Source organism: Marmota monax, unplaced genomic scaffold, assembly GCF_021218885.2.
Source record: "Marmota monax isolate L192 unplaced genomic scaffold, Marmota_monax_Labrador192_F-V1.1 WCK01_AAM20220418_F8-fsc00078, whole genome shotgun sequence".
Lineage (NCBI taxonomy): Eukaryota > Metazoa > Chordata > Mammalia > Rodentia > Sciuridae > Marmota > Marmota monax.
The window spans coordinates 762,449-790,120 of record NW_026694865.1 but is presented as its reverse complement, the minus strand read 5'-3'; the positions used below and the strand labels follow the sequence as shown (position 1 = coordinate 790,120).

General features: G+C 44.2%; 1 protein-coding gene across 1 annotated transcript in view; it reads left to right on the top strand.

Annotated features, from left to right (window-relative positions):
- Thsd4 (thrombospondin type 1 domain containing 4) overlaps positions 1-27,672 on the top strand; it is a 628,562-nt gene that overhangs the window by 96,647 nt on the left and 504,243 nt on the right. The window contains exon 4 of the mRNA XM_046426595.2: positions 2,191-2,561. Coding sequence (XP_046282551.1) covers positions 2,191-2,561 — 371 coding nt within the window. The remainder of the gene's footprint in view (positions 1-2,190; positions 2,562-27,672) is intronic.

The following is a 27,672-nucleotide window of genomic DNA, read 5'->3' as shown; positions in this document are numbered from 1 at the left end:
GAGCACATGCCTATTTTTGTTTGTTTTTCGCTGTGCTTATAAGCAGCCAGAAAGCCTTCTCTCATGGGCACCCAGTTCAGCAGGCAGAGGCTGAGTGTGCACCCTGGCTGACACCTGGAACCCAGCCCTCCAATCACTGCATCCAGCTGTCACCCAGGACTCTCACATCCATCTTGTTCTTGCTCTGACCCCATCTCCAGCTGGCCCAGCCCAGGTCCTCTTTAACCTCGCCTTGGCTCTCTGAAAGTAGCTCCCATGGACTGGCTGACAGATGCTGGCTGTAGACCATGACTGTCTTCAGTGTGGCCACGCTGAGGCCGCTGCTACTCTGGTTGGCTTCTGGTTTGCTCCTTGGGCTCCCTGGTCTCCTCACCCCTCCTGCCCTACTTATTCCCTGAACCATCAGGAACTCAACTGCAGCTACAAAGGTTATCCAGAGTCCACTCTGTGCACTGGAACAAAGGTGATATCAATTATACAAACATCATGGCTTCACAGCCAGAGCTGAGCCCTGGCTTCTAGTGACCACAGTAACAGCCAGGGCAGTGGTGAACACCTCCTGGCACTTATGTAAGAGATATCAGGGCCAGTTCCTGGTCAGGTGGTCACAGCCATAGGCCTAGCACCATCACTCAGTCTGCCTGGGTGTCAAGGAGGTTAGCCTTCTCAGGTTTGTTCTGCACAAAGAGAAAGATGATCCCTGGGCTGTCTTGCTACTCAGGGGTCCACTGTGGGGACAGAGGAAGAGCACAGCTGTGCAAGTCTGTGAGCTCTTGGGCCAAACAGTACTGTCAAAAACCAAGATTGATAAAAGAAAAAAAAAAAAGAAGAAGAAGAAGCCAAGGTAATCTGGGGGTACTTTTGCACTGCAGATATAAGCCCATGGTGTTCACAGAAACCCCACATTGTAAGGAAAGTCATAAAGTTGCTCAGTGTTCCGAGGGCAGGGAGAAAGCTCTAGAAGGGAAGTAGCAGCTGTCTGTTGGGGAGAGAGCAAGAAGTACTTACCAGAAAGTGCAGTCACTGAGAGCAGGGTACATCTGAGTCCAGAGGCTACTGCAGCTAGGTGTCTGGGGTGTCACATGATGTCACTGAACCTGTTTCCTTTCTGCAAGGTGGTGAGGGCTGTTGTGAGGATTCAGATTACATGTGTAATCTGGCATCAAGTAGATGCCTGAGTAGTCATAGCTGTGACTATCACTCCTGGCTCCTCTCTGAGGCCTTCTCATTCCCCCTGCTGCCCACATCTAGCCAGGAAAGCCAGGCCCTCCCAGGAGCCTCCTCCTACCCTTCTGCCCTGGCTGCATAGAGCTCTGCTCCTGCTGGGCCCAGGCTACCTGAGTGAGCCTGGTGAGCTTTCCTTTGGTGCTGCAGCACATCTGCATAGCAAAGGAGCCATAGCGCCTGGCACAGTAGGTCTCTGCAAAATGAACAGTTAAATGAATAAGAGTGTAGAATCATACTTTGGATAGAACTTGTAAACTTTCTGACATTTTTAAAAATCTCTTCTGATTTGTATGAAGCAGAAAATTATCATTATGTTTACCAACAAACATTTATGTAGTGTTAAGCTCTGCTGTGACCTGAAACACGATGACCTAACCTGAATCTCCTTACAACCTATGAGGAAGGTACCAGTACCATCCTCCCTTCCAATGCGGTGACTTCAGAGAGGCTGAGAACCTTCCCATTCACGCTGCTAGAAAGTGGCTGCAGAGATGTGACCACAGGTAGCCTGGCTGTACAACATGGCCTCTGCTCTGCTGTATCCATTACCTTTACTGCAGGGAGAAACAAGGCACACCTACCCAGCTAAAGGGAAGTCCAGTCTAGACCATAAGAGGACTCCTGAGGGCAGCCCACAGTTAAGAGGCCAGGGCACCATGTGGAGCTCTCCAAGGCCATGGCACCCAAAGCCAGAACTGCAGTATGCTTTCAGGGTCCTAGGCTCCTTTGCCTTTGTAGGTCCTTTCCTTCATTAAAATGATGATGATGATGATGATGATGATGATGATGATAATTCTATTGTGTGTCTAAATTCACAAAAAATGACTATGATCGAGGCTGGATTATATTCATCTTGTTCTGATTTTAAAAACAGAATCTGTGCGTACCTCTACCTAGTAGATGAACCAGCCCTGTTGAAAGCCTTGTCGATTCTGGTCTCCTAATGGGCCTGTGTCTTTGCAGGTTCCTCAGCGGGTGGCGACAGCCGAGGGCGTCCTGGAGGACAGCGGCGGCGCCCCGGGTGTGTGGGGCGCCTGGGGTCCCTGGTCCGCTTGCTCACGCAGCTGCAGCGGCGGCGTGATGGAGCAGACTCGGCCGTGCCTGCCCAGCTCATACCGCACGCGAGGCGGCCCACGACCTGGTGCGCCAGCTCGCACCTACACAGGCCACGTCGTGTCCGCAGTGCGCACGTCTGTACCGCTGCACCGGAGCGGAGAGGAGTTGCGCGCCCAGGCTGTGCCCGATGCTGGCCGCCAGGTATCCGCAGTGCTGCCGGTGCTGCGCGGCAGCCGGCACCCGCAGGCCAGGGGCCGCCAACCCACAACCGAAAGAAGGTATGTGTCCACCAGGACCTGCACTTTCCTGTCCCTGTCCTTGTGCTTTGCACCCCAGAAAGCACAACTAAGGCAATTGTTTCTGCCCAGTGGGGAGGAATTCTTGGCTCTACATATCTTTTGATTTATTTTGCAAGCTTTTCAAGTGCTGAGGCCTCTCCTGCTGGGAGGCCCCATGGAAGGGTAAAGGGAGGTAGCTGGGCTGGGCCTAGAGAGACCTGGGTTCCAGTGCTGCCCTAGTGCAGAGAGGAGAAGAGATCACTGATCCCAGGCTGTGTGGATTTGAGCTGATGACACAAGCACAGAAGCATCTAAACCAAGAGCCAATCCCTGGACAAGTTGAATGTTTGGAGTGGGTTTCAGGATTCTATGAATTTCATTAGAAAGTTTCTCCAAAATATTGAGTGAACATAGTATTTTAAGGATGTGTCCAATTAGGAACCTAAATATTTTTAAGTCAATAAAATATAAACTTTAGTAATGGCATAGTGGCATCAAAATAGCTGTACAACTTTAAAAAGCATAAATATGCCAAACCAGGCAGTGCCCTTGGCAATTATAGGGACTGAAAGGAGCTTATCAGTGAATGAATCAAAATATATTTACAGATTATTTTCATTCACTCAACAGTATATTGGGGGTATGCTAGTTCCTAGGTCCCTGATCGATTATGAGAAAACACAGAAACAGTAGCAACAACAAAAATAAAAACAAGTAAACATGGACAACAAGAACAAAAAGCTTAAGCTATCTCTCTATGATTAAGAAATGTGTGCCTTGGTTATCTAGCCACATTAATGCCCTTCTGTCTGGGATTGAGCAGGTATCAAGCCAGTTGCCTTGCTACTCTGACAGTTGAGCATCAGCATGGTTGGCTACTTTTTCTCACAATAGCCAGATGCTGCATGAGAGCTGCCCAGTGATGAAGGCCGATATGCTACTGGCTACCTGCAGTTAAAAAGGAGATGCAGTCCATCTACCCTCCATTCATCCTGCCATGCACTTGACCTGGTAAAGTTTGGAGACAGGACCATTTCATAGAGAAAGGTGCGTCAGATATATTCTGAAGGAGGAGCCAAGTTCAGGTAGATAGGAGTCAAGAACAGTGTGGCCTGGCATGGGAGAGCAAGAAGAAAGACCAGTTCAGAGAAGATACCTCCTCTCTTTCTGCATAGAAACTGGAATGTTCTTCAACTTTGCGCTCTGAAATTTTGTTGGCTGCTCCTCCCTTTATCCCAACCACACTCTCAAAACATAGCTCCTCAGTCCCTTATCTGAAATGCTTATGGCCAATGTATTTTAAAATTCAGAGCCAGCCAAATTTGAGAGAGATAAGTCACATATGAATGGCATTCCCTCTGGTATTGGACAGTATCCCATAATCAAACAGTTTTATTTCAGCAGTGAAGCATGAATGTTCACCTAAGTAGGATAAACAAAGAGCCCATAAATAACTGCCTTTATTTATGGTCAGGGAAGGTCAGGCTTGCTGCCCAATGAGTTTTGTCACCAAACTGACTAATTAAATAAATAAATTTTTAAAATATTAAAAAAGAAAAGAGACACAAACTTGGTTTTCAAATCCCCTGATTTCAAAATTGCAGAGTAATGATCACTAAATTTTATTGAATGTCTATACCTCACCAGGCATTGTTCTTATAACTTTACACTGACAACTCTATGAGACAGAGACTACTATCATTCTATTTTTAGGTAAGGAAATAGAGGCCCAAAGAAGTAGAGTAATTTGCCCCAGACCACACCACTAGTAAGTGACGAGTCAGGATTCAAACCCAGGTACTCATTTGTTCTAAGGACCCGATGAAGATGTGAAGCATGATGGATCTGGGGACCTGGGAGGTGGAATCACCACCCAGAATCCTAAAGCCAGTGGAAGAACTGAGATTTGAAGGTGGCGTGGCTGACTCCCAGGTCCCCACAGCACTCAGCTTCCTGCTGCGGCGGCTGTGAGGGTGGAGGCCTGGGGTCCATGGCGCCTGGGTGGGAGAGAGGCTTCTTTGAAAGCCTCTGTGGTTGAGAACCTAGGAGAGCTGCCCGGGAGCAGGCTCTAGTTGGCCACAGGCCTGTGCTGCAGGCATTCTGGCCCATGTGTTTTGGCAGCAGGCTTTTTTTTTTTCTTCTAACATATTGACAAAGGGCCAGTTACTGTTTACTATGAGGTTCCTACATGTTTTTATCATGCTCTTATAATTTGACAGTTTCGGATGGAACAGTCCAAATATTAACCAGGGAGGCCTGAGCTGCCGATGAATGTCATGCTCTTCCCGGCTGATGAGAATCACATTTGCTTATATTTATCAGTCATTAGGCACTTGTACAGTGTATTTGACCCCAAGGAGAAACGCCGGCATGTTCTTTGGATGGCTGTCTGCTCTGCTCTCTGTTTCAGGTTTGAGGTTTGAGGCACAGGCTGTTGGGGTTTAGATGTTTAAGAAATGGTTAGGTTGCTAAGCCAGGCAACTGAAAACTTAATTGGAGCCAGATAGCAAATATAACTATTTGACCTTCCAATAAATATTTATTAAGCATCTACTATGTTGTAAGGCCCTAGGACAGACACAAAGGTAAATATAAATCAGTTTATGGGATCTCAAGGCCCTTACTGGCAGACTGCAGCAGTTGTTTGCAAACTTTCTGTTTCTTTAAGTGTGAGAATCCTTTCTGCAAATTCAGTCTCAGGTGGATTTTATAGCACAAATAAAAGCTGTGCTGCTCTAATAGAAGCCTCAGAGGCATTTCTGTAGAAACCTGGGATCCTGACCCAAACACAACAGTAGTTTTTTGCCTTGGCTGATGTTAAAATCTTTGGACCCTTTTTCAGAAATCCTGACTTCCATAACACAGTCTCAGAATCTGCGGGCCATCCTTAGACATTTATAGGATTCCAGTCCAGCCAAGTTTGGGAATCATTGGTCTGAAGGTCTCTCTTTGGAACCTCAAGTTTTCATGGCAAATATTTTGGGAACTGACTGTCAGTTAGCAGAAGTTTCAAAGTTTGGTGAGCACATAGTAGAATCTCCTGCAGTGGGGTGGGGTGGCTTGTTAAACATCTTTTCATCTTCTAAAACTGAAACTCTGCATCCTTTAAACCATGATTTCCTGCTTTCTCTCTTCCCCAGCTCCTGCACAACCTCCATCTCACTTTTTACCTCTACAATTTTGACTACTCTAAGTATCTCATATGAATGGAATTATATAGCATTTTGGGAACTGAATTGTTTCATTCACCATAATGTCCTCAGAGTTTATCAATGTTGTAGCATGCGCCAGAGGTTCCTTCCTTTTTAAGGATGAATAATATACTGTTGTTTCCATATATATATATATATATATATATATATATATATATATATTACATTTTGCTTATCCATTCATTCATTGATGAGCACCTGGCTCGCTCCCATGTTTCAGCTATTATTAATAATGCTGCTTTGAACATGGGTATACCAGTGTTTCTTCAAGACCTCATTTTCATTTCTTGTGGGTGGATTCCCAGATGTCAGTTAGCTGAATCATACAGTAATTCTAATTTTAGTTTTTTTGAAAAACTGCCATACTGTATTCCATAGCACTGTATCAATTTTTTATTCTTGCAACAATACACAAGAGTTTCAATTTCTCTACATCCTCACCAACACCTGTTTTCTGATTTGGGGTTAGTGGCCATCCTAATGGTTGTGGAGAAGCATCTCAGTGTAGTTTTGGTTTGTTTTGCCTGATGGTTAGTAATGTATATTTACCTCATGCTAACTGACTATTCTTTTATTGTCTTTGAAGAAATGCCTACTCAAGTCTCTGGAGGACCTGCTCTTTGATAATGTTGAAACCAAGATGAATTTCCTCCCATTTTCAAAATATCTAGTGAAAATGACATTCAGATAGAGTCCCCATTGCTCAGAGCCCAAGTACATAACCATATAGACATGTATTGGAAATGTCTGTTGGCCAGTTTCATTCAGTTTCTGCAAGGATAGGTTAGGAGAGCAGTGCCCACTCCTATTTGAGAGTCTCAGGTAATTTTTTCACCACTCTGTTTGCCTGTTTAACAGTAGGGCTTTCCCTCCCTGTGGGCTTCCTTCCTTATGCCGACCCAGCTGGAATCTGGTGAATGGGATGCTCCATGGCTTTGATTTAGTAATTTTCTAGAGAGAGAGTAATTGCTTCCCCACACTCTAGCAGATTTTGCCAAATCATAGCTATCACCTACTGGAAAGTAGGTGGGTGCCCAGGACCTGAGGGTTCCAGCTGCAAAAATCATAGTACCCAGATAAGTGGAGCTAGTTCTGCTGGGAGCTGCCTGGCTGTGTCAGGGACATTCTTGACCAGGCCATACAGACCCATATCACAGGAGCATTCCTTGGTAGCATTCAGTCATTGGTGATTGTAGCGTGGGAGACCAGGAGCTGGGAATTTCTGAGAGGCGGTAACCTGCATGATGGTTTGGAGTTCAGCTTCTGGAATTGATAGATTTGGATTCTCCACTGAACTCTGCCACTTTGCTAGCTGTGTAAACTGCCATTGTTGCTTAACTTTTTCTACCTTATTACATTGGTCTGTATTCACACAGTGCTTAGCACAGAGTAGGGCACCTCAGGTGGAGGACAGCCTTCCACTTGCCAAGCTCATCTGCAGCTGTTTCACAAGTAGCCTTTTATCTCATCTCTGTAAGATCACAATCTGCATGGTAGACCAGTTGTTCCCACTTCAGATAATAAAGTGAAGGGTGTCATAAACATCTAGATTGTGGCATTTGCAGGGAAATGGATGGCATTAGAGCAGATTATGCTAAGTGAAGTTAGCCAATCCCCCCAAAAACAAATGCCGAATATTTTCTCTGATATAAGGGAGGATGACTCAAAGTGGGGTAGGGAGGAAGAGCATGGGAGGAAGATTACCTCAAGATAGGGAATAGGGTGGGAGGGAAAGGGAGGGAGAAGGGGAATAGCTAGGATGGTGGAAGGAGATGGTCATTATTATACAAAATACATGTATGAAGGTGTGAATTTGGTGTCAACATACCTTATATGCAAACAGAGATATGATAAATGGTGGTATAAAGGTTTATTAAGAATTGTGTGCCAAAAAAAAGAGAGCTCATGTATAATGGCATAATTTGTGTGAACATACTTTATATACAGAATTACAAAAAAATGTGCTGTGAATGGATAATTATGAATGTAATGCACTCCACTATTGTCATGTATGTAAGAAATAAATAAAAAAAGAAAAAGAAAAAAGAAAAAAAGACCACACAGAAGGCACTCAGGAGAGTCAGATTTAAACACAAGTCTGTACCATGTCATATCACTCTGATTTGTCCTTCTAGAAAGTCTTTTTCAAGGTTAAAGTTAACAGTTAACACTTGCTAATTAAGTTGTTTGATAAATACCTCTTTACCTGAGATGTCAAATGAACCTTCCTCCAGTATTTGCCCCTGTATAGTAATACTGAAAATGACTCTACCATGAATTCCAAAGCCTATGTGGGAAGCCCAGAGGAAACACCAACTAGCAGTCATTACAAAGTGGCCATGCAGAGCCTTTGCATAAAGTTACTTGTTAAGGCTGTCTCTGGATCTCAGGCTTAATTAATAGAGATGACTGAGCATTGCTTTTTTTAAAAAAATTTGGTCTTAATTTCCATTCAATCTGTGTTCCTTCGTATTTCCTGTGGAGCTGGACTTGGCAGGGAGTGACCTAGGGAGGAGGCAGGGTTTTCAGGGACCTCCATGTCTGATGAGGAAACAGTCCCACATGATGGAGTGTGATGAGTTATTCTACCTGCGGGATGAACAGAGGGCTGAGAGCAAAAGTGGGACTAATTCTTGGGAGACTGAGGTAACTTCATGGTAGAAGATGAGTTTGTGCCACAGTCCGACTGCAGCAAACTAGCCGGGGGGGTGACGAGCAACTTGTGTAGATTGATACAGCAGGAGAGGGAGCCGTTTATTGTAGGACCGGAGGGATATTTATACATTCCACACAGCTTATCTTAATTAACATAAACTCGATACAGCAGTCAACCAATAAGGAATCTCCACACTTAATGGCTGGCTGGCATTACTTCATAAACCACTCCCTCTGGCAAAATGCCAGGCGCCATCCAGACTTGTTTACAGACTCTAACATTTTCCAGGCGCCATCCTGACTTGTTTACAGACCTTACCATTTCCCCCTTCTGTTTAATTTAAATAACGACCATAGTGGTTTTTACACAAACAATCTGCTATAAGCAGAAGGGGAGGAAACAAAATGACACAATACCAAGCCAAGTGATGACTCCATGCAAGAAGCCCTTGGAAAAATTATACCAGCAATGACACCGTTTGCAAAGATACAGAATTACAATTTGTTGTAGATTACAGTTTGTTGTCTCAGTCCAGATAAAGCAGTGTCTCAATAGATTAACTCACAGTCCCAGTAAATCACAGTCCAGGTAAGTTCTGCAGGCAGCTAGCTTAAGTTGTAGCAGCAGAAACAGCAACAGCTCCGAAGTTTCGTCCGTTTCTCAGCCGAAGTCTCGTCCAGATCTCAGCAACACTGGAAATTCTTCCACCTTGGTCTTTACTGGCACTGGGACGAAGGCAGGAACTCCGGATGGCTAAAGAAAATCCTGTAGCATTCTACTAAGAAAACAACCTTCTGAACAATTTAGTACATTATCTCAAGGTTTTTTTGCATTTGAAATAAGCATTAATAGTGCTCATTACTCATCAGCTTCCAGGTGTGGGAGAACCATTGTAGCTTAGTTATTGGCATTGAAAATGACCAAACATCAGGGACGCCAGTAGCGTCTTTTGCGGGCTGTAGCGTCCTGGGCAGCCCCAGATGGCCCTGGGGAATGTCCCGGACTCAAACTGCTACTGGGCACAGGGAGCAAGAGCCTGCAAGACTGTGCCTCCAGGTCAGGTCTAGATTTGGGCTGGCGGCAGTGGAAGAGCCAGCTCCCCGGCCAAGAGGCGGGGAAGGGCCAGTCGCCGCCGCCTCTTGGAAAATCCTTGCTGCGCTGTGACTGGCTTGCACACTCGGCAGCCGCCTCTCCGCTTCACACACCCTCCGGTAACGAAAAGTATTTAGTAATAGCCTTTTGCTGCAACTTTTTTCCTGATAATCCTTCTTCTTCTGAACTTTTTTTTCTTTCTGACTAGAGTTCCTGGGCTCTTATCAACACATGCCCTAACTATTCTTGGTTCCACTGGGGTGCCTTCTTCCCTTAGTAATTTACTTCTCACCCCTTCCATATTTTCGTCACAAAGACAATACAACATTTCAAGACAAAACAAGACACAAACATACTGTATCAATCTTCTCCATTTTCTCAAAATGGCCATTTTTCCTCTCGCCCTATCTGCCTAGGGACGAGCAGATTTGCTCCCGTCCTATCTATGAACGGGCAGCTTTTTTTCGTCACTTACCCCCGAGTGTCCCGGGGCTCCCCGTATCGGGCCACCATCTGCCGCAGTCCAGCTGCAGCAAAATAACCGGGGGGTGACGAGCAACTTGTGTAGATTGATACAGCAGGAGTGGAAGCCATTTATTGTAGGACAGGAGCGGTATTTATACATTCCACACAGCTTATCTAATTAACATAAACTAGATACAGCAGTCAACCAATCAGGAATCTCCACACTTAATGGCTCGCTTTTGTTACTTCTCAAACCACTCCCTCTGGCATTTTGCCAGGCACCATCCAGACTTGTTTACGAACTCTAACATTCCCCTGGCAAAATGCCAGGTGTTATTTTGACTTGTTTACAGACTCTAACATTTTCCAGGCGCCATCAAGTTTGTGTTTTTCAGGAGGAAATATTAGGAAGGATTGGAAATGACTTGATATAGATGGGGGATGGCAGGTGTTTGATGCCACAAGAAGAAGTGTTTCTTGTCCCCAAGGGGCTTATGCTGGAGGAGTGGAGGAGAAAGACAAGCAAACAGACATTTATGAGACAAAGTGCCCAGGGCTGTATCTAGTAAGAGGATGCTCAGGGTGTGGAGAGGAGACAGGTAGGCAGAAGAGGCCAGAGGGAGGCAGACGAGGCTTCACACAGGAAGAGGGAAGTGAGCTCGACTTTGAAGAAGAAGGATTAGAGCAGAGGGCATTCCCCTCAGGAGCAAACTGCCTGCGTGGAGCACTGGCGGCATGAGTGAGCGCGTCATGCTGTGGAAATTGTAAATAGTCTGACGGGGCTGGAGCACAGGCTGAGAATGGCGGAGTGTGCAGGCAAGCCTGGGGAAGTCCACAGGCTCTTTCCAGGGAGGAACTTTCTAGCAGTCCTTAGGGTATCCTTAGGGTATTGAACTAGAAATCCTTCAAGAAAGACAAGCCCTATAAACACAGATGGCCAACTGTTTTCCATATTAAAGCAAAATGATGTATCCATGAATAGTCCATCTAAGTTTCTCCTTAATGTCCTTGTGATTTTCAGTATTTGGAGCCACACATCACCCCATCAACCTCAAGAAGCCAGCGTTCATTGGCTGGGGAGCTAGGCCTGCTCCTCTAGATTTGGGATGGATGTGCTAGTTTCCTGTCTATACTGGAATGCTTACCACAAACTTAATTGCTTAAACAACACAAATTTATGCTATTACAGTTCTGGAAGTCAGAAATCTAAAATCAAGGTATTGGCAAGATTGCTTTCCTTTTGGGGACTTCAGGAAAGAATCTATTTCCTTCCCTTTTTCAGCTTCTAGGAGCATCCTTGGATGGTGGCCCTTCTTCCCATCACTCCAACCCCTTGCTTCTGTCATTTCATCTCCTCTCACTCTCATCTGCCTACCTTCTTCTTACAAGGACACTTGTGATTATGTTGGGCCACTCAGATAACTGAGGGCAACCAACTTGTCTCAAGATTCTTAACTTGATCATAAATGCAATGTCTCTTTACCATATAAGGCAGCACTGACAGGTCCCAAGGATTCTGATGTATATATTTGGGTTGGGGGAGGCCTGATCAGCCTACTGCAGTAGTAAAATACTTGTATTTTGGGGTCTTAAGAATTCCCAAGTAATGAGAAGTTTATGTGCCACCAGGACCTCCTGTCCCTTTCTCACATCATCCCTGGTTGTTGTCCATGGAATTACACAATTCTGTTTCCCAGAAAAATTAAGAGAAAAAAGCATGCATTCTCCACCCTATTCTTAAGGGTCTTTATTTGGACTTCTGGTTTTAATTAGGGACAGTGAGGGTAATGAAGTTAAAGATAATAGATGCCCGAGGCAGCTGGCATAGGACAAGGAGATCTGTATCTCAAGTCCAGAGTTCAGTTCCAGACTCTCATGAATGCTTTGATCCTGGGCAAGTCACCTCATTTCTCTGGGCCTTAGTTTCCACAACTGTAAGCTAAGGTCTCTACTCACGGGTCCCTTGCTCTTTATCCATGCTGCTATTGAGGCTGGTGGCTGTCTTAAGCATTCCCACTGCCATTGGTATAATGGGAAGAGAAGTGGCTGGAGAAACAGCTCTCAGGCATGTTTTCCAACATCTCTCTGGAATGTTTGGTTTCTCTTCTCTCCAGATGCATCGATATCACAACTCTTTATATCCTTCTCTTCATACTTTTAGCTCATCACATGAATTTTATTTAAAATTGTTATTCACACATCTGACCACATTTTGTTTGTTTGTTTGTTTTGCTGATCTCCCCATGGGTTTCAGCCCTCTTCCAGGAGAAGGATTCCCATGTCTTACCTTGTAGAAATCCCTGATCCCTGGCTGGGAGTCATTAGGCCACACTTCCTGTCTCAGCTCCATCATTTGCTAACTGGATGTCTTAGGGGAATCACTTAATGTAATCTATAAAACATGGGTAATTATATGTCCTCTGTCTACCCCACAGGCCTATTGTGAGGGTCAAATGAGGTAACAGCTGTAAAAGTTCTTTGAAAAACACAAGATATTATTCAGAAATAACATGGCTCAGTTGTTTTGTTATCATTGACCAGACACTCTTTGAGGATAATTCTGTAATTTCTCGCATGAGTGACCATATTTTCTGTGTTTTTCGGTATGTGCATATGTGCATGTGTACATGTGAATATGTGTATGTATTAGCGTGCATGCCCACAAGTGTATTTTTGCCTGAAAGGATCATTCATTTTAAATTAGGATAGACAGGACCAGGCCTCCATCACAGGATTGACCCACCCATTCCCTCCCCCAGGAATTGTGCGCCTGGCTACGGGTAGGAATCATTTGTTTTTCCAGCTTCTCCTTTCCTGCCCACTTTGTTGGAGGCTGTTTGCATTTCATCATTAATAACTCTGTAGCAATATGTTACTTCTGTCCTGAGGGTGCCCAGAGCTGAGTGGGCCCAGTCGTGGAGCTGAGTAGGAGAACTTTCTGTTAATTAAACTTCACAGGGTCGCATGCTGATTTCATGACCCTCCATGGTTACCTGGGGAGTCTGGTTACATACAGGGGGGCAGAAACCACATGGCAAGGAGAAGGGAATTTTTGGCCTTGTCGCCTTTCCTTTTTGGAAAACCTTTAGGCCATCCTGGGTAGTTAGCAGAGAAGCAGGTCCATCTATTTGAAATGCAAGGTCCATATCTTCCATGTTTTTGTTGTTGTTGTTGTTTGTTTGTTTTCCTCCTCAAAGAAAAGTTGTGCTTCCCTCCTTTCTGAAGCAGGAATTCCACTCAGTCCTTGAATTGTCTGACAAGAAGTTACCTCTTGATGCTAACCAGATAAATGGTGTTTTAATATGCTTTGGGTTCTAAATCGGAAACCTTAGCCCTTTCAGCAAGAGGGTTTGCAGCAGAGGTGGGCCCACTGGTATGTACATTTCTGCCTGTGGGTTAGGAAAGATTGGAGCCTGATTTAAAGCTTGAGTTACTCTGATCTCAGACAAGCCTCCAAAGAGTCCTTGTTCATTTCTTGTGGCATTTCATTAAGTGTCACAAGTATTTCATTAGTTATCAGAACAGAGATCACATTCGCTGTAAGAATGCTGCATTGAACCCTCTATAAGCCATTCATAACTCTCATTCGAGAAGAAAGATATGATGGGCAATGGAAAAAGCCGGACTACAGTGTGTAGTGTCCCAGAAGGGGGATCGAGCTCTGCATCTGGACTCCTCTAGGGCTTCTCCTTCAGGGCACACCTGGTGGCAGCCTGGGTTGCCTTTATATGAGGCTGGGGCGGAGAATTTCCTGAATGTAAGTTCCTGGCATTTCCTTTACTCATCCCACTTGGAGGAGCCTGCACATATTGTGGATATAGTCGTAGTCATCTTTATAGCTGGTGTGGGCCACATCATTTATATGGATTATTTTCGTCTCAGCCAGACCTAGTTTACAGTGGAGGACACTGAACTGAGGTAAAGGTGTCCTGGCATCCTGCTCTGGTACAGGACAAAGTGGGACTTGGCTGCAGAATTGTCCGACCCCAGCATATCTGCTTCTTACCACCCTGAGCTTACAACATGGATGTAGGTATTCACTGTCACAAGAGAGGGCTGGGGGCAGCTGCTGTGGTTGAGTTGTATCATTCTCAGCCTCCCTATTGGTTCTAAGGATAGGGTGCTCACAGCCTGGGAAAGCTTTTCAGGTCCTTGCTTTCTTATCAACCCACAGGCCCTTTTCTGTATGTGTAGCCCTTTTGCCTCATCTCTGTTAACAACACAAGGGCAACAACAACTGATGTTGTTCTGTGTAATAGGCTAAATAAGTCCTGCTCCCACCAAAGATACCAGTTTCTAATCCCTGAAAACTAAAAAAGCTAATTTGTTTGGGGAAAGGGATTTTGCCCATGTGATTAAGTTAAGGATTATCAGATGGGAGGATTTTCCTAGATCATTCAGGTGCATCTTAAATGCAATCATGGGTATCCTTATAAAAGATGGGCAGAGTGGCCATGCATGGTAGCACATACCTGTAGTTCCAGCTACTTGAAAGTCTTGAGATGGGAGGAATCACTTGAGTTTATGAGTTTGAGACCAGCCTGGGCAACACAGTTGGGACTGTATCTAAAAAAAATAAATTGAGCAAGGAGAGATTTGAACCACAGACACAGAGATAATGTGAAGGTTGACTAGAGGGAGATTTGAACATGCTGCTCTTGAAGATACAGCAATGTGGGTATAAACTAAGGATTGCTGGCAGCCACCAGAAGCTGAAAGAGACAAATAGATACAGTCATGCATTGCCTTGTGATGGGGACACACCATGCAAGCATCATGGAGCATGCTTACACAGACTGAGATGGCTGCAATGATGTAAGTAGAGGAAACTGCTGTGGTGTGTGTCCTTCACAGAAATGTTAGGCAGCCTATGACTATAGTCCCCTAGACCCTCCAGAGGGTGCATGGCCCTTTGACACCTTGATTTCAGCTAAGTGACACTGATTTCAAATTCACGGCTACCTGAGCTGTGAAAGAATATATCTATTGTTGTAAGTCACCAAGTTTATGAGGGTTTGTTGGGGCGGCTAGAGGAAACTGACATTCCAGATGAGGCTCTGAGCTGAACTTCATAGGACTCTTCTGCATGAACGATCCATAGTGTCCCTTTTATAATGTGAGAAGAATTCTGTGCTTGGAGAAACAAAGTGATGAGCCCTGGGTCCCAAGTTAGTAGGTTGTACAACAGGAATTTGAACCAGACTCTGCCTCTAAGTCCCTAACTTAACCACTGAGCTATTCTCCCTTCCTGGCCCCTGACTCCATTCCCACCTAATGCCCCAGGCCAGGCCTTGCCTCTAGAGATTTCCTTTCCACCTTTATGGTTTGCACTCCAGGCACACAATATTTTCTTTCATTGCTCATGAATTTTTTTCCCTATGGAAACATTTGGTCCTCGTGTGGCCCTATGGATCCAGCAACAGTTGGCTGACATTTCCCCCTTTTCCTCTATGGTTGGAGCACAGTTCACTGTGACCTACTGCTGAAAAGTGTTTTCTTCCTGGATTTAGGGGAAAAAAGTCATTTCCCCTTAGTCCAGTAAATCCTCTTTCCAAATAGCCCATCTCTGTAATCCTGTATGAATGTGAACTTGGTATTCAGATGCTGTACTATCTTGCAATTGTTTGAGTTCATTAAGAGCTTAGCATTCATCTGCTCAACAACATTTGTTAATATTACAATACTATCTGTTCACACAGATGTGCTACCTTGGTCAGGTTATTTAATGTCATTTAGAGTCAATTTCCTTGTGTATAAAATAGGAATGATGACTTACTTTGCTATCTGGGAGAACACAGGTAAAGCACTTAGTGGGTGTTTAATGTGGTAGCTACTGGAATACTGAATACATTATTTAAGAACACTATGCTAAATATGCTTTGGGGTAGATTAAACTCCAGAACAGATCCCTCCTTCAACTAACTGAGGGTGACAGATCACCTAAATAACTTCCTCTAATGCAGAGGATTATTATGCTTGAGATATTTCACATTTATAATAAAGGATGAAGTGATATATTGTATATAGGTACATAGAAAACAGTATAAAAACTCAAGAATGGGAGAGGCATCCAGAATAGGAGAGAAATACCATTGCTTCCTCCGTGGGCCCTTCACATAAAAGATGCCCCCCAAACCTAAGTCGTGTTAGAATCATTATCGCTGTTGTGTAATGAATTTAGCAGAACTTGCAGAAAATAGTTCTTCAGTTTTCTTCAACCTGCGAAGGCTTAGCCTCTGGGGCAGGGGGCACTGTTTGAGAGTCTCCAGGGGAGAAGGGTTAGGAACCCACATTTGCTTAGCATCTGCTCTGGCCAGGCACTGTGCCCCACAGGTAATCTCATTTGGTCTCCCCTAAACCTCTGTAGTCCTGGAGGGCCAGTCAGGTTCAGATTACAACCATACTAGCAATAGCTTTGAGTCCCAAGAGGCCTCCTCTTACTTATGCTGGAGAAATGAATGCATTGACTGTTATTTCATGCAAAGCTGTCTCTGTGCTTCTCAGCCCTATGTTTGGCAGTCTGCCCCCACGGCGGTCCTTACATGTCAAGCTGGAGGCTCTGCGACTCTCACCTTCAGAAAGGTGCAGCCTTCATGATAGCCATGTTTCCAGAGTGTCTCCTGAAGGCCACGCCCGCCCTTGCTAGGCACTACAGCTGTTTATTTCACCCATTGTACAACAGCCAGGTGAGGGGGGCATGGTGGTCCTCCTTTAACTGCTGGAGAGAAGAGCTGCAGAGTGACTGGCCCAGGATCGTGCAGGTTGTAATTGTTGGGAGTCGCCCTGGCTCCAAAGACTAACTTCCCCATCCCCCGAGAAGAGCCATCCAATGGTGAGCCCTGCTGGCTCGCATGATCCTTACCCACCAATCAGACTAGCCCTGCTGGCTCACATGATCCTTACCCACCAACCAGACTAGCCCTGCTGACTCACATGATCCTTACCCACCAATCAGAAAGCACCTCATGCCAACTGTCAAACCCTTCAACCACTAAACTGTGGTAACTATCAAACCACCCCCGGCTCTATAAATATGCAGAGCTGTTCACTAAAAAGGCATTTTCTCCCACTACGAGCCTTGATTGTTCTTCCAGTAATCCTGCTGTAAAACCAAGGCTCTTTCTTACCAGCCATGTCTTAGTTGACCTCTTACCCTCCTCACCTTTAGGGGTGTTCTGCCTGGTACAACATAGGGTGGGGGTGGCCTGCTCTGAGCTCTCTGATGTTAGCTCAGCCTTGGCTGGACCTGCCTCTCTCTCAGCCCTCCACTAGTTCACTTCTCACCTTTGTGCAAATCTGAAAAGGTGCCTCTTTCTCTGGTCCATTCATCTCTCCACTAAGGGGACCCTGGATTGCAACTCCCAGGTGTCCTTGTGCAGTGAATACCCTGCTCAACTAACAGCATCCCTGCAGCCGTTGGACCATTGCTTTCTGTTATACCGAAACTGGTTTCCTTCAGTGTCCCCTCACTTGTCCTTATTCCACCTCTCTGGGCCCACACAGAATAAGGCACCTGAAGACCCCTAAAACCTCAGCATCGCTCCAAAGCACAGAAGCACTGGTGGGCACTCTGAATGATTTTTCAAACACGATTCTAGAAGAGAAGCCCGATGGCCATGTCGGGAGTAAGAGTCTGTCACCCATTGGGGTCGTTGCTCCCAGGATACTGTTTTTTTTTTTTCTGCAGGTTATTGCTCAGTTTTATTCTGGGTGTGTGGGGGGTGATGTGGGAAGTGGGGAATAGCCCCATGAACCTCACCTCCTGAGACGCCAGTGGGTTGGTCATTGAAGATGGAGTCTCTTAACCCATTAACTCCAAAGTTTTCAATTCTGCAAACAATAATTTCAAAGTTAGTGTAAGTGATTTTAAGATTTTAGGTACTCCACATCTGGGACGATGAGTACAAATGGTACAAAAGGGCCTTTTAAACTCAGTCATAAACCACCAAAACCACCTCTTTGCTTCCTTCACCTACGTAGCTTGGCTCCCAACTTCTGAAGTAGCCCAGAATTCATCTGTGATATCTTTCCCTTTAATGGAACAAATTCATCACTTCCTTCACATCCCTCTCCTTCCTCCCTGCCCTGCATAAGCCGTGGGATCCTTCTTTCCTGAAGGCTCAGAGCAACTGTGTCAGCTGATTTTCACTCTGGCTTTTAAACCCAGATGTCACCCACCTCTTTGGGAGCAGAGGCAGCAGGTCTGGTCACACCCATGGCCAACGTATGTGACAGCATGTGCGGCACAGTAGTCAACCAGGAGAGTTTTTGTTTTCATCATCTTAATTTTTATTTCCCTACGTGGTCAGAGTTTTGCCTCTTATCTTCTGTAGACACCAGATAATTTATGGCCTAGAACGGTCCTGGCAGGAGTTTCAGTCTTCTGAACTTCTAAGTAGACATCTGCACTCAGCCGAAACCATTTGCTCTCAGCTCTTTGAACTTAGCCCATGATATCCTTTTTCCCTTTGGCAGGTGGTCACAGTGAATCAGGGCAAGTCTCAGGAAAACAAGGCTCTTTCCAGTTTCAGGCTGCAAACTCCTTCCTGTCCAGCTCCCTTTAGATCTATGACTCCTTGGAACACACACATTTCTGGTCCTAAGCTCTGCCCCTTCCTATTCTTTCTCCCTTTAATGTCAGCTCTTAGATCTGTCTAGATGGCCACGGGCGACTGACGGACTTTTGCTAGCTTTCTTCGCTTCTCACCCAGATGTGTGAGGCTGCCTCGACTTACTTATTGGAACTTAGAGCCTTTTTGTCTCTACTAATTAATCCAAAGCAGTAGCCTTTATTGAACTATCAGTTAGAAATACTGAACAATTAAGCTCTGGTCTCTCACAAGTGTTATTTTAACAAATATTCACAGTGTGCTTCAGTTTCTTTCTTTTTTCTTTTTTTTTGATGGGGGTGGGTACTGGGGATTGAAACTGGGGTGCTTTATCACTAGCTATATCCCCAGTCCTTTTAATTTTTTTTTTAATTGAGACAAGGTCTCACTAAATTGCTGAGGCTGGCCTTAAACTTGCAATCTTCCTGCCTCAGCCTCCCTAGTCACTGGGATTATAGGCATGCACCACCATGCCTGGCCCAAGTTTCATTTTTATTGGTTCCAAAAATGTATCCTGGACATACATTTACTGCAGACATTTTTTCTCTTTTCTTTCTTTCTTTTTTTAAACAATGGGAGCATACTTGTGCCCTCAGCTTAGTGTCCTGTGTCTTGTTCCTTTTGCCTGTGTTTTGGAGACCGTTTTATATCAATATATGCACATCTGCCTCATTCTTTTGAACAGCTTCATAGTGCTCCAGTATCAGGTCCATAATTTACAGCCACAACTCAGGTCACAGCACAATTTACTTTTCCATAGCCAGGATGGGTCCCTGCGCCTGTGTCTCTGCTGCAGGAATGCCTCCAACTCCAGGAAGGAGATACTGAGATGCTTCAGGATGGACATGATCAGTTCAGGGTTTATGTGCAGTTCACTCAGGATGCTTCTTCTCCCTCCCACTCTTCCTTCTCTTGAGGGGTGGCCTGGGCTCTCACCTTCACTGTCCACTCTTGCTGCTACTGCTGCTGATGCCTCTGGCTTTCAGTTCCCAAGGGCCATGTGCTCTGTGTCCTCACCAGAATCATCAAGACCTTCAGAGTGGCTTACTCACTCCCAGCTGCCCCTTCACCACACTTCCTGACCTGAACCATGTCGAGTTCAGGCTTTCCACAGAGCCCGCAGGTCTCTCTGTCCTCAGGCCCCTCAGTGTTCTTCCTTAATATGCCTTCTACTCAAAATCTTAATTTCCTTTGGCTTAGAAGGATAATTCCCAGGTCATCATGCCTCCTTCTTTGCTTGTAATATGAACTATATATTCCTATGTAGAGGGAGGTGGCCTTGTGTCCAGCCCTAGACTTTGACTTTGGATCAGTTTTTCTTTTTTGTTGTTGTTGTAAGTGGACACAATATCTTTATTTCATTTTTATGTGATGCTGAGATTTGAACCCAGTGCCTCATGTGTGCTAGGCGAGCACTCTAGCCACGACCCCAGCCAGTGTTTCAAATTTAAAGAAACCTTTGCTTTCCTGGTGATGGTCTTCAGGTCTTCCCTTTCCTGGCATTATAATCCTCAATGTTGTTTTACAAGAATTATGGAGAAGAGAGAAGGGATTACTGAGAGAAATGTACTGGCTAGTTCTTCACACCATTATTATGCTAGGGTTTCAGAGTCCTGCCGGTTCCCCAGGCTGCAAGGAGGACTCCTGAAACCAAAGTCTCTTTATCTCTACAAGCACTGAGAAGAATAACTCTTAGGAGTAATTACCACCACCCAGTTTGGGTTTTCTTAGCTTCTGTAAAAAGGTTTTAAAAATATATATTTGATTTAGTGAGGCCCTAAGGAATTTAGTGAAGCACTGTTTCAAGATAGAAACTAAGGCCAGGGGCAGTGGCACATGCCTGTAATCCAGTGGCTTGGGAGGCTGAGGCAGGAGGATGGTGGGTTCAAAGCCAGCCTCAGCAAAAGCAAGGTGCTAAGCAACTCAGTGAGACCCTTTCTCTAAATAAAATACAAAATAGGAGATGTGGCTCAGGGATTGAGGGCCACTGAGTTCAATCCCCAGCACACCCTCACCCCATAAATAAATAAATAGGACTGGGGATGTGGGTAAGTGCCCCTTGGTTCAATCCCAGGCCCCCCAGAAAAAGATACATTTGATCATATTAATGGACTTTGATGGTAGTCATTGCAAACGGCACCGCCTACCCATCCTTAGCTTACACTGCAGAGTGGAAGGAACTGCTTTGTCTCCTCATTGGCAGGAGAAGGAGAGGGAGCACATGCACATTTTGAGCCTGGTAGAGACACAACCTTCAGATGCAGTGTTCCACATCCTGCTGCCCTCATCCCCTGCCTACCCCACCCCATTCATAATTGGGAGTTTGTGACACTGAGCTTCATATTTCCCCACGTCTCTCTTTAGTGCTAAGACTGGGCAGGCAAATTTTGCACCAAAGATTGGCTTCATGAGAGTTTAGTTTTGATTCATAATAACAGTTAAATGTGAAAATGTGCCATAAAGGACTCTTTAAATCATATGGACACTATCTATTATAGTTGGAGATGATAGGATCTTTAGTGTACTTAAAGGAATCTCGTGCAGGAAAGTACATCCGCCCCGATGTGGTCAGCTATCTCCAGTAATAAATAGTCCTCCGCTCCTTCAGCCTCTTCCCCATCTTCTCTGTGCAAGAACTTATTTCTTCTAGCAGCTCCACCCAGATGCCTGGATGCAAAGAATGCCACCCTCCTCACTGCTAGAAAACCCAGACCCTCCAGGTGAAGCAGTGCTAGGAGACCTTCTGCACCAGCAGGCAACTAAGTTCCTCACCATCTCCCTTCCCTGAGTTCGCAGCTCCTCTGGGGCCCTCGGGTTCCCCTTTTGTGGCTCCTGCAGGCTGGTGGGCCAGGGGCTGCTGCTGGGTGGGATGCTGCAGTCTATGTGTGGTTCATGTTAGCACAGCTGAGAGAGGCTGGGTCTCTCACAGGGACTTGACTGGGCTCTGAGGGGAGACAGAATGGAAATAAACATGGAAAGTTTAAGAACTACAAACAGCCCAGCTTCTCACTCTCCCATTCCATTCCATGTTGGAAACTAAGAAATGGGAAGCCATCCTCTAGTAACAGGCTGCTGAGAGCCTTGCCTGGGTGGTTTTCCAGATCTTCAGGCAAGCACAAAGCACCCTTGACCTCTTAATTCTTTGCTCCTTTGGAGAATAAAGGCTAAGTCCCAGCCCCTGTGGGGTCTCCCTTTCCAGTCTGAGGATCTCTTTCTTCTCTAGGTGTTTGATACCAAGAATGTTCTCACCTAATAGATAACACTGATTCCTATGTAGAGGGAGGTGGTCTTGTGCTCAGTCTTCAGTAGTCTGACTTTTAATAAAATACAGTATTTCATGTCACAGACATCAAATGCAGTAGTGGGTAAAGGGGATTTTCCTCCTTTGGCAATAGTGGTTGGAACCGTTTATCCCTTTTTTCAATTTTTCCATACTGATTATTGAGCACCTCTTTTGTGCTGGTCATTGTAGTATATTATTGAATTATAAGATAAATAAAATGTGGCCCCTGCCAGGAAGGAGCCTGCAGTCTAGTAAACTAAGGCAGGTATGTAAACAAGTATACATAACAAAAAGATGACCGTGCTGTGACAGTTATGTGGGGTTCAGTAGAAGGAAAAAGAACATCCATTCGGTGGAGTGAAAGGTCGTGGTGGGGATTGGACCAGGAATAATGTCATTGAGAACATAAAATGCTTCAGCAGCGTCTTGGGGGGCAGATAGGTGTAGGCATTGGTGCCAGGGAAGGAAGCTGGGGAGGAGAAAACGGTGAGGACAGAAGCCTGGAGGATAAACCGGGAGAGCCTGGGGGAAACTGCAAGGGAAGTGGTTGGGGTAGTCCATGTGGTGCCCCTCGTGGACTTGAGGAGCAGTGGGAGCCACGACATGCAGGCCATGGTGACTGAGCAGAAGAGTGTGGACCTCCCATGGAGAGAAGGGGTGAGTGGAAGGTCCAACTGACTTCGGGGGACAGTGGCACTTGGGCATGAGACAGAGCAGCGATTCTTACAGTGTGGTCCCCAGACCAAGAGCATCAGCAGCCTAGAAAGGAACACCCTCAGGTCCACCTCAGGCCTTGATGGACCTGAATCCAACTCTCGGCAATGGGCTCCTCGTCCTTTGTAACAAGCCATCGGGAGATTCTGATGGTTGCTCACACTTAAGAACTCCAGGGGGGCTGAGGATGTGGCTCAAGCGGTAAGGCGCTCGTCAGGCATTTGTGGGGCGCTGGGTTCGATCCTCAGCACCACATAAAAATAAAATAAAGATGTTGTGTCCACCGAAAACTAAAAAACAAATATTAAAAAAATTCTCTCTCTCTCTCTCAAAAAAAAAAAAAAAAAAAAAAAAAGAACTCCTGGGGCGTCTAGGAAGAACTAGAGCAGGAGCAGACTTTTCGAGTCAGGCCTGAAGGCGTTGGGTTGGAGGTGTCTGTGGGGATGTGTAGCTGGAGCTCTCGCAGTGCTGTGCCAGGACCACAGCCTCCATAGCCCCTGGGAGCTTGCACAGATGCAGACTCAGACCCTACTCCAGATCTGCCAAAACGCAGGCTGTATTTTGACAAGAGCCCCTGGTGGTCCCTGTGCACCTCACAGGCTCTGGCCTACAGGTTCATTGGGCATATACGGTTGATGCTCAGGAGAGGGGTCCAGGCAGCAAAGGGAAATGTGGAAGTTGTCATAGGGATGGTTGGAGGTGACGCATTTCCAGAGTAAGTGTGAAGTTAGGAGAAGGAGACTGAGATCACTACACTGCTCAGCATTAATGTCACATAATTGCATGTAGCACAGAATGGGTCCCTGGGTGGCAGCCAGCGTGTTGTAAGGAAGTGCCATTGACAGCCATCTCTTCAAGAGACAAGGACTTCCCCCAGACACTTTTCCCAGACACCTACAGTGTAAGCTGGGGCAGCGGCCTGGTGTGAGACCCTTATCACCCACCACTGCTGACCAGCTGACCTTGAGTCATGCTAGGGGCAGGGATTGCACTCACTATGTTGTCCAGACTGGAAACATGATCAAGTAGAAATCAATCATAAGTAGTTCTCAACAGGTGTCCACAGAGGGTGCTCACTAAAGATATGTTAAATTGTATTGAAACAAACAGTAGCAAACCACGATAGAGTACTTTCAGATTCAAACAATATATTCGCATCAGTAACCTCAATTTGATCCTTGTAAGTAGGTAAGATGGGAATTACTCATATTCTCAACTTTAAAAAGTAATGGCTTTAGGGGCTGGGATTGTGGCTCAGTGGTAGAGTGCTTGCCTAGCACATATGAGGCACTGGGTTCAAACCTCAGCACCACATAAAAAATGAAATAAAAATATTATGTCCAATTACAACTAAATATATATATATATATTAATAGTAACAGCTTTATTATAATTTACATACATTTTGCCACTTTAAGTAGATGATTCAGAAGTTTTACCATATTCACAAGAATAAGCAACTGTCACCACTGTCTCATTACAGAACATTTCCATCTCCCCAAAAAGAAACCTATGCTCTGTTAGCAGACAGTCTGTCCCCTTTCCTCCCCACAACCCCTGGCAAACACTCATTTGGTCTCAATGGGTTTGCCTGTTATGGCCCATTTTTTATAAAAGGACTCATACAATATGCCTGGCTTCTTTCACTTAGATGTTTTGGGGGTTCATCTATATGGCAGGATATATTTGTATTTGATCCCTCTTATGGCTGAAAAATAATCCACTCTGGATAGACCACATTTTGTTTATTTGTACATCAGGTGCTAGACATTTGAGTTGTTTCCACCTTTTGGCTATTATAAATAATGCTGCTGTGGATATTCATGTGCAAGGTATGTGTGAAGGTGTATTTTCATTGCTCTTGGGTATATACCTAGGATTGAAACTGCTGAGGTGTATAGTAACACTACGTTTAATTTTTTGAGGAACTTCCAGATAGTTTTGCAAAGTGGCTATAGCAGTTTATATTCCACCAGGAATGTATGAGAATTTCAGTTTATCTTCTCCAACTCCTATTATTATCTGTCTTTTTAATTATGGCCTTCCTAGTGAGTATGAAATAGTCATAAGACTCATTTTATAGGTAGGAAAACTGTGGATGCATTATTTGCCAAAGTTTGTAGAGCTAGTAACTGGCCAAGCTAGAACTTTTTTTCTTTTTAAGCAAATACTTGTATGGTGCATACTCTGTGGGAGGCATTAAGACTTTGATCTTTTATTTATTTATTTATTTGCATGTAGGTTGTATATTTTGATATTTACTGAATTAGAAATTTACAAATGGGACTGATGGTGTAGCTCAGTGGTAGAGCGTGCTTGAGAGCCTGGGTGCAATCCTGTCACCACCTCCCCCCTAAAAAGAAATTGGAACAAAATTTAGAATATGTACTTATTCATTGAAAAATAATAAATATATTACATTTGAATATAAGTAACTTTAAAAAAATTATTTTAATTTGTTATATATGACAACAGAATGCATTACAATTCATATTACACATATAGAGCACAATTTTTCATATCTCTGGTTGTACACAAAGTAGAGTCACATCCTTTGTGTCTTCCTACATGTACTTAGGGTAAGATGACCATCGCATTCCACTGTCTTTTCTACCCCTATGCCCCCTCCCTTCCCCTCCCCTCCTTTTCCCCTTTGCCCTATCTAAAGTTCATTTAATCCTCCCATCCCGCCCCCCCCCCTCACAGCATATTATGAATCAGCATCCTTAAATCAGAGAAATCATTTGGCATTTGTTTTTTTGGGACTGGCTAATTTCACTTAGCATTATCTTCTCTAGCTCCATCCATTTACCTGCAAATGCCACGATTTTATTCTCTTTTAATGCTGAATAATATTCCATTGTGTATATATACCACATTTTCTTTATTTATTCATCTACTGAAGGGCATCTAGGTTGGTTCCACAATTTAGCTACTTTGAATCATGCTGCTATAAACATTGATGTGGCTGTGTCCCTGTAGTATGCTGTTTTAAAGTCCTTTGGGTATAGACCGAGGAGATGGACAGCTGGGTCAAATGGTGGTTCCATTCCCAATTTTCCAAGAAATCTCCATATTGCTTTCCATATTGGCTGCAACAACTTGCAGTTCCACCAGCAGTGTGAGTATACCTTTTTCCCCCACATCCTCGCCGACACTTATTGTTGTTTGTATTCTTAAAAGCTGCCATTCTGACTGGAATGAGATGAAATCTTAAGAGTAGTTTTGATTTGCATTTCTCTAATTGCTAGAGATGTTGAACATTTTTTCATATATTTGTTGATGGATTATATATCTTCTTCTGAGAAGTGTCTGTTCAGTTCCTTGGCCCTTTTATTGATTGGGTTATTTGTTTTTTTGGTGTTAAGTTTTTTGGGTTCTTTATATAGTCTACAGATTAAGTGTGTTATTCGATGTGCGTGTGGTAAGAATTTGTTCCCAATTAATAGGCTTTCTATTCACCTCACTGATTATTTCTTTTGCTGAGAAGAAGCTTTTCAGTTTTAATCCATTCCATTTATTGATTCTTAATATTAATTCTTATGCTATAGGAGTCTTATTAAGGAAGTTGGGGCCTAATCCTACATGATGGAGATTAGGGCCTATTTTTTCTTCTAATAGACGCAGTGTCTATGGTTTAATTCCTATATCCTTGATCCACTTTGAGTTGAGTTTTGTACATGATGAGAGATAGAGGTTTAATTTCATTTTGGTGCATATGGATTTTCAATTTTCCCAGCACCGTTTGTTGAAGAGGCTATCTTTTTTCCAATGTACATTTTTGGTGACTTTGTCAAATATAATATCTGTATTATGCTTTCGGTAGTATGGTCATTTTGACAATATTAATTCTGCCTATCCAAGAGCAAGGTAGATCTTTTCATCTTCTAAGGTCTTCTTTAATTTGAATGTTCTGCAGTTTTCATTGTAGAGGTCTTTCACTATTCATTAAGTTGATTCCCAATATTTATTTATTTATTTGATGCTATTGTAAATGGGGTAGTTTTTCTCATTTCCCTTTCAGAGGATTTGTCACTAATATATAGAAATGCCTTTGATTTATGGGTGTTGATTTTGTATCCTGCTACTTTGCTGAATTTATTTACTAGTTCTAGAATTTTCTGGTGGAATTTTTGGGGTTTTCTAGCTATAGAATCATATCGTCAGCAAATAGTGCTAATTCGAGTTCTTCTTTACCTATCTGTATCCCTTTAATTTTTTTCAAAGACTTTTTTAATATTTATTTTTTAGTTTTTCAGTGGACACAACACCTTTATTTTATTTTTATGTGGTGCTGAGGATTGAACCCAGCACCCCGCTTATGCCAGGCGAGCGCGCTACCGCTTGAGCTACATCCCCAGCCTTTCAAAGACTTTTGTTCTTATTAAATTATTTAATCTTTATAACTACCTATAAGGAGGGTACCACCAGTTTAAGATTTTGGAGCATTTCAGATTAGGGATGCTCAACCAATAAAGTCTGTGCAAATATCCCAAGTCCAAAAAACTCTGAAATCTGAAACAGTTCTGGTTCTAAGCAGGTTTTTTGTTTTAATGCCATTACTATCAGCATTCAGACAAGGAATGCTCCCCAATCTTATTACCTTAATTTATAAGTGAGTACAAGGTGAGTACTGGGCTTGGAGTGAGGCAGAGGGCCTATAGGGTGCAATGTTTAAGGAGACTGACCTCACTCTCAGGTTCTGGCCAGTAGTTGCATGACCCTGAGACTATCTCCCAAAATGGTGCCTCCTGGGTGCTTCGCCAGCAACACCCTAGTCCTGGCACTGTTGGAAGAGGCTGGGTTACACAAAGATCGAGTAATTTAACCAGTTTCCAAACTAGTAAGCTGCAGAAATTGGGATTCAAACCAAGGAATTCCGGCTTCCAAAGCCTATGTTAGAAACCACTTCATTCTTTTGACTTCCATGTCTCTGATCCCCAAACTCTATTTTTTTTTTCTATTTCCTTCTCAAGGCCTAACTTTTGGAAATTAGCTACTATTTTGATAAGTGGGGAACCCAAAATAAAGTTCCATAGCCGGGTTCTGGGGGAACAGGCCGAATGCATCAACTTAACAG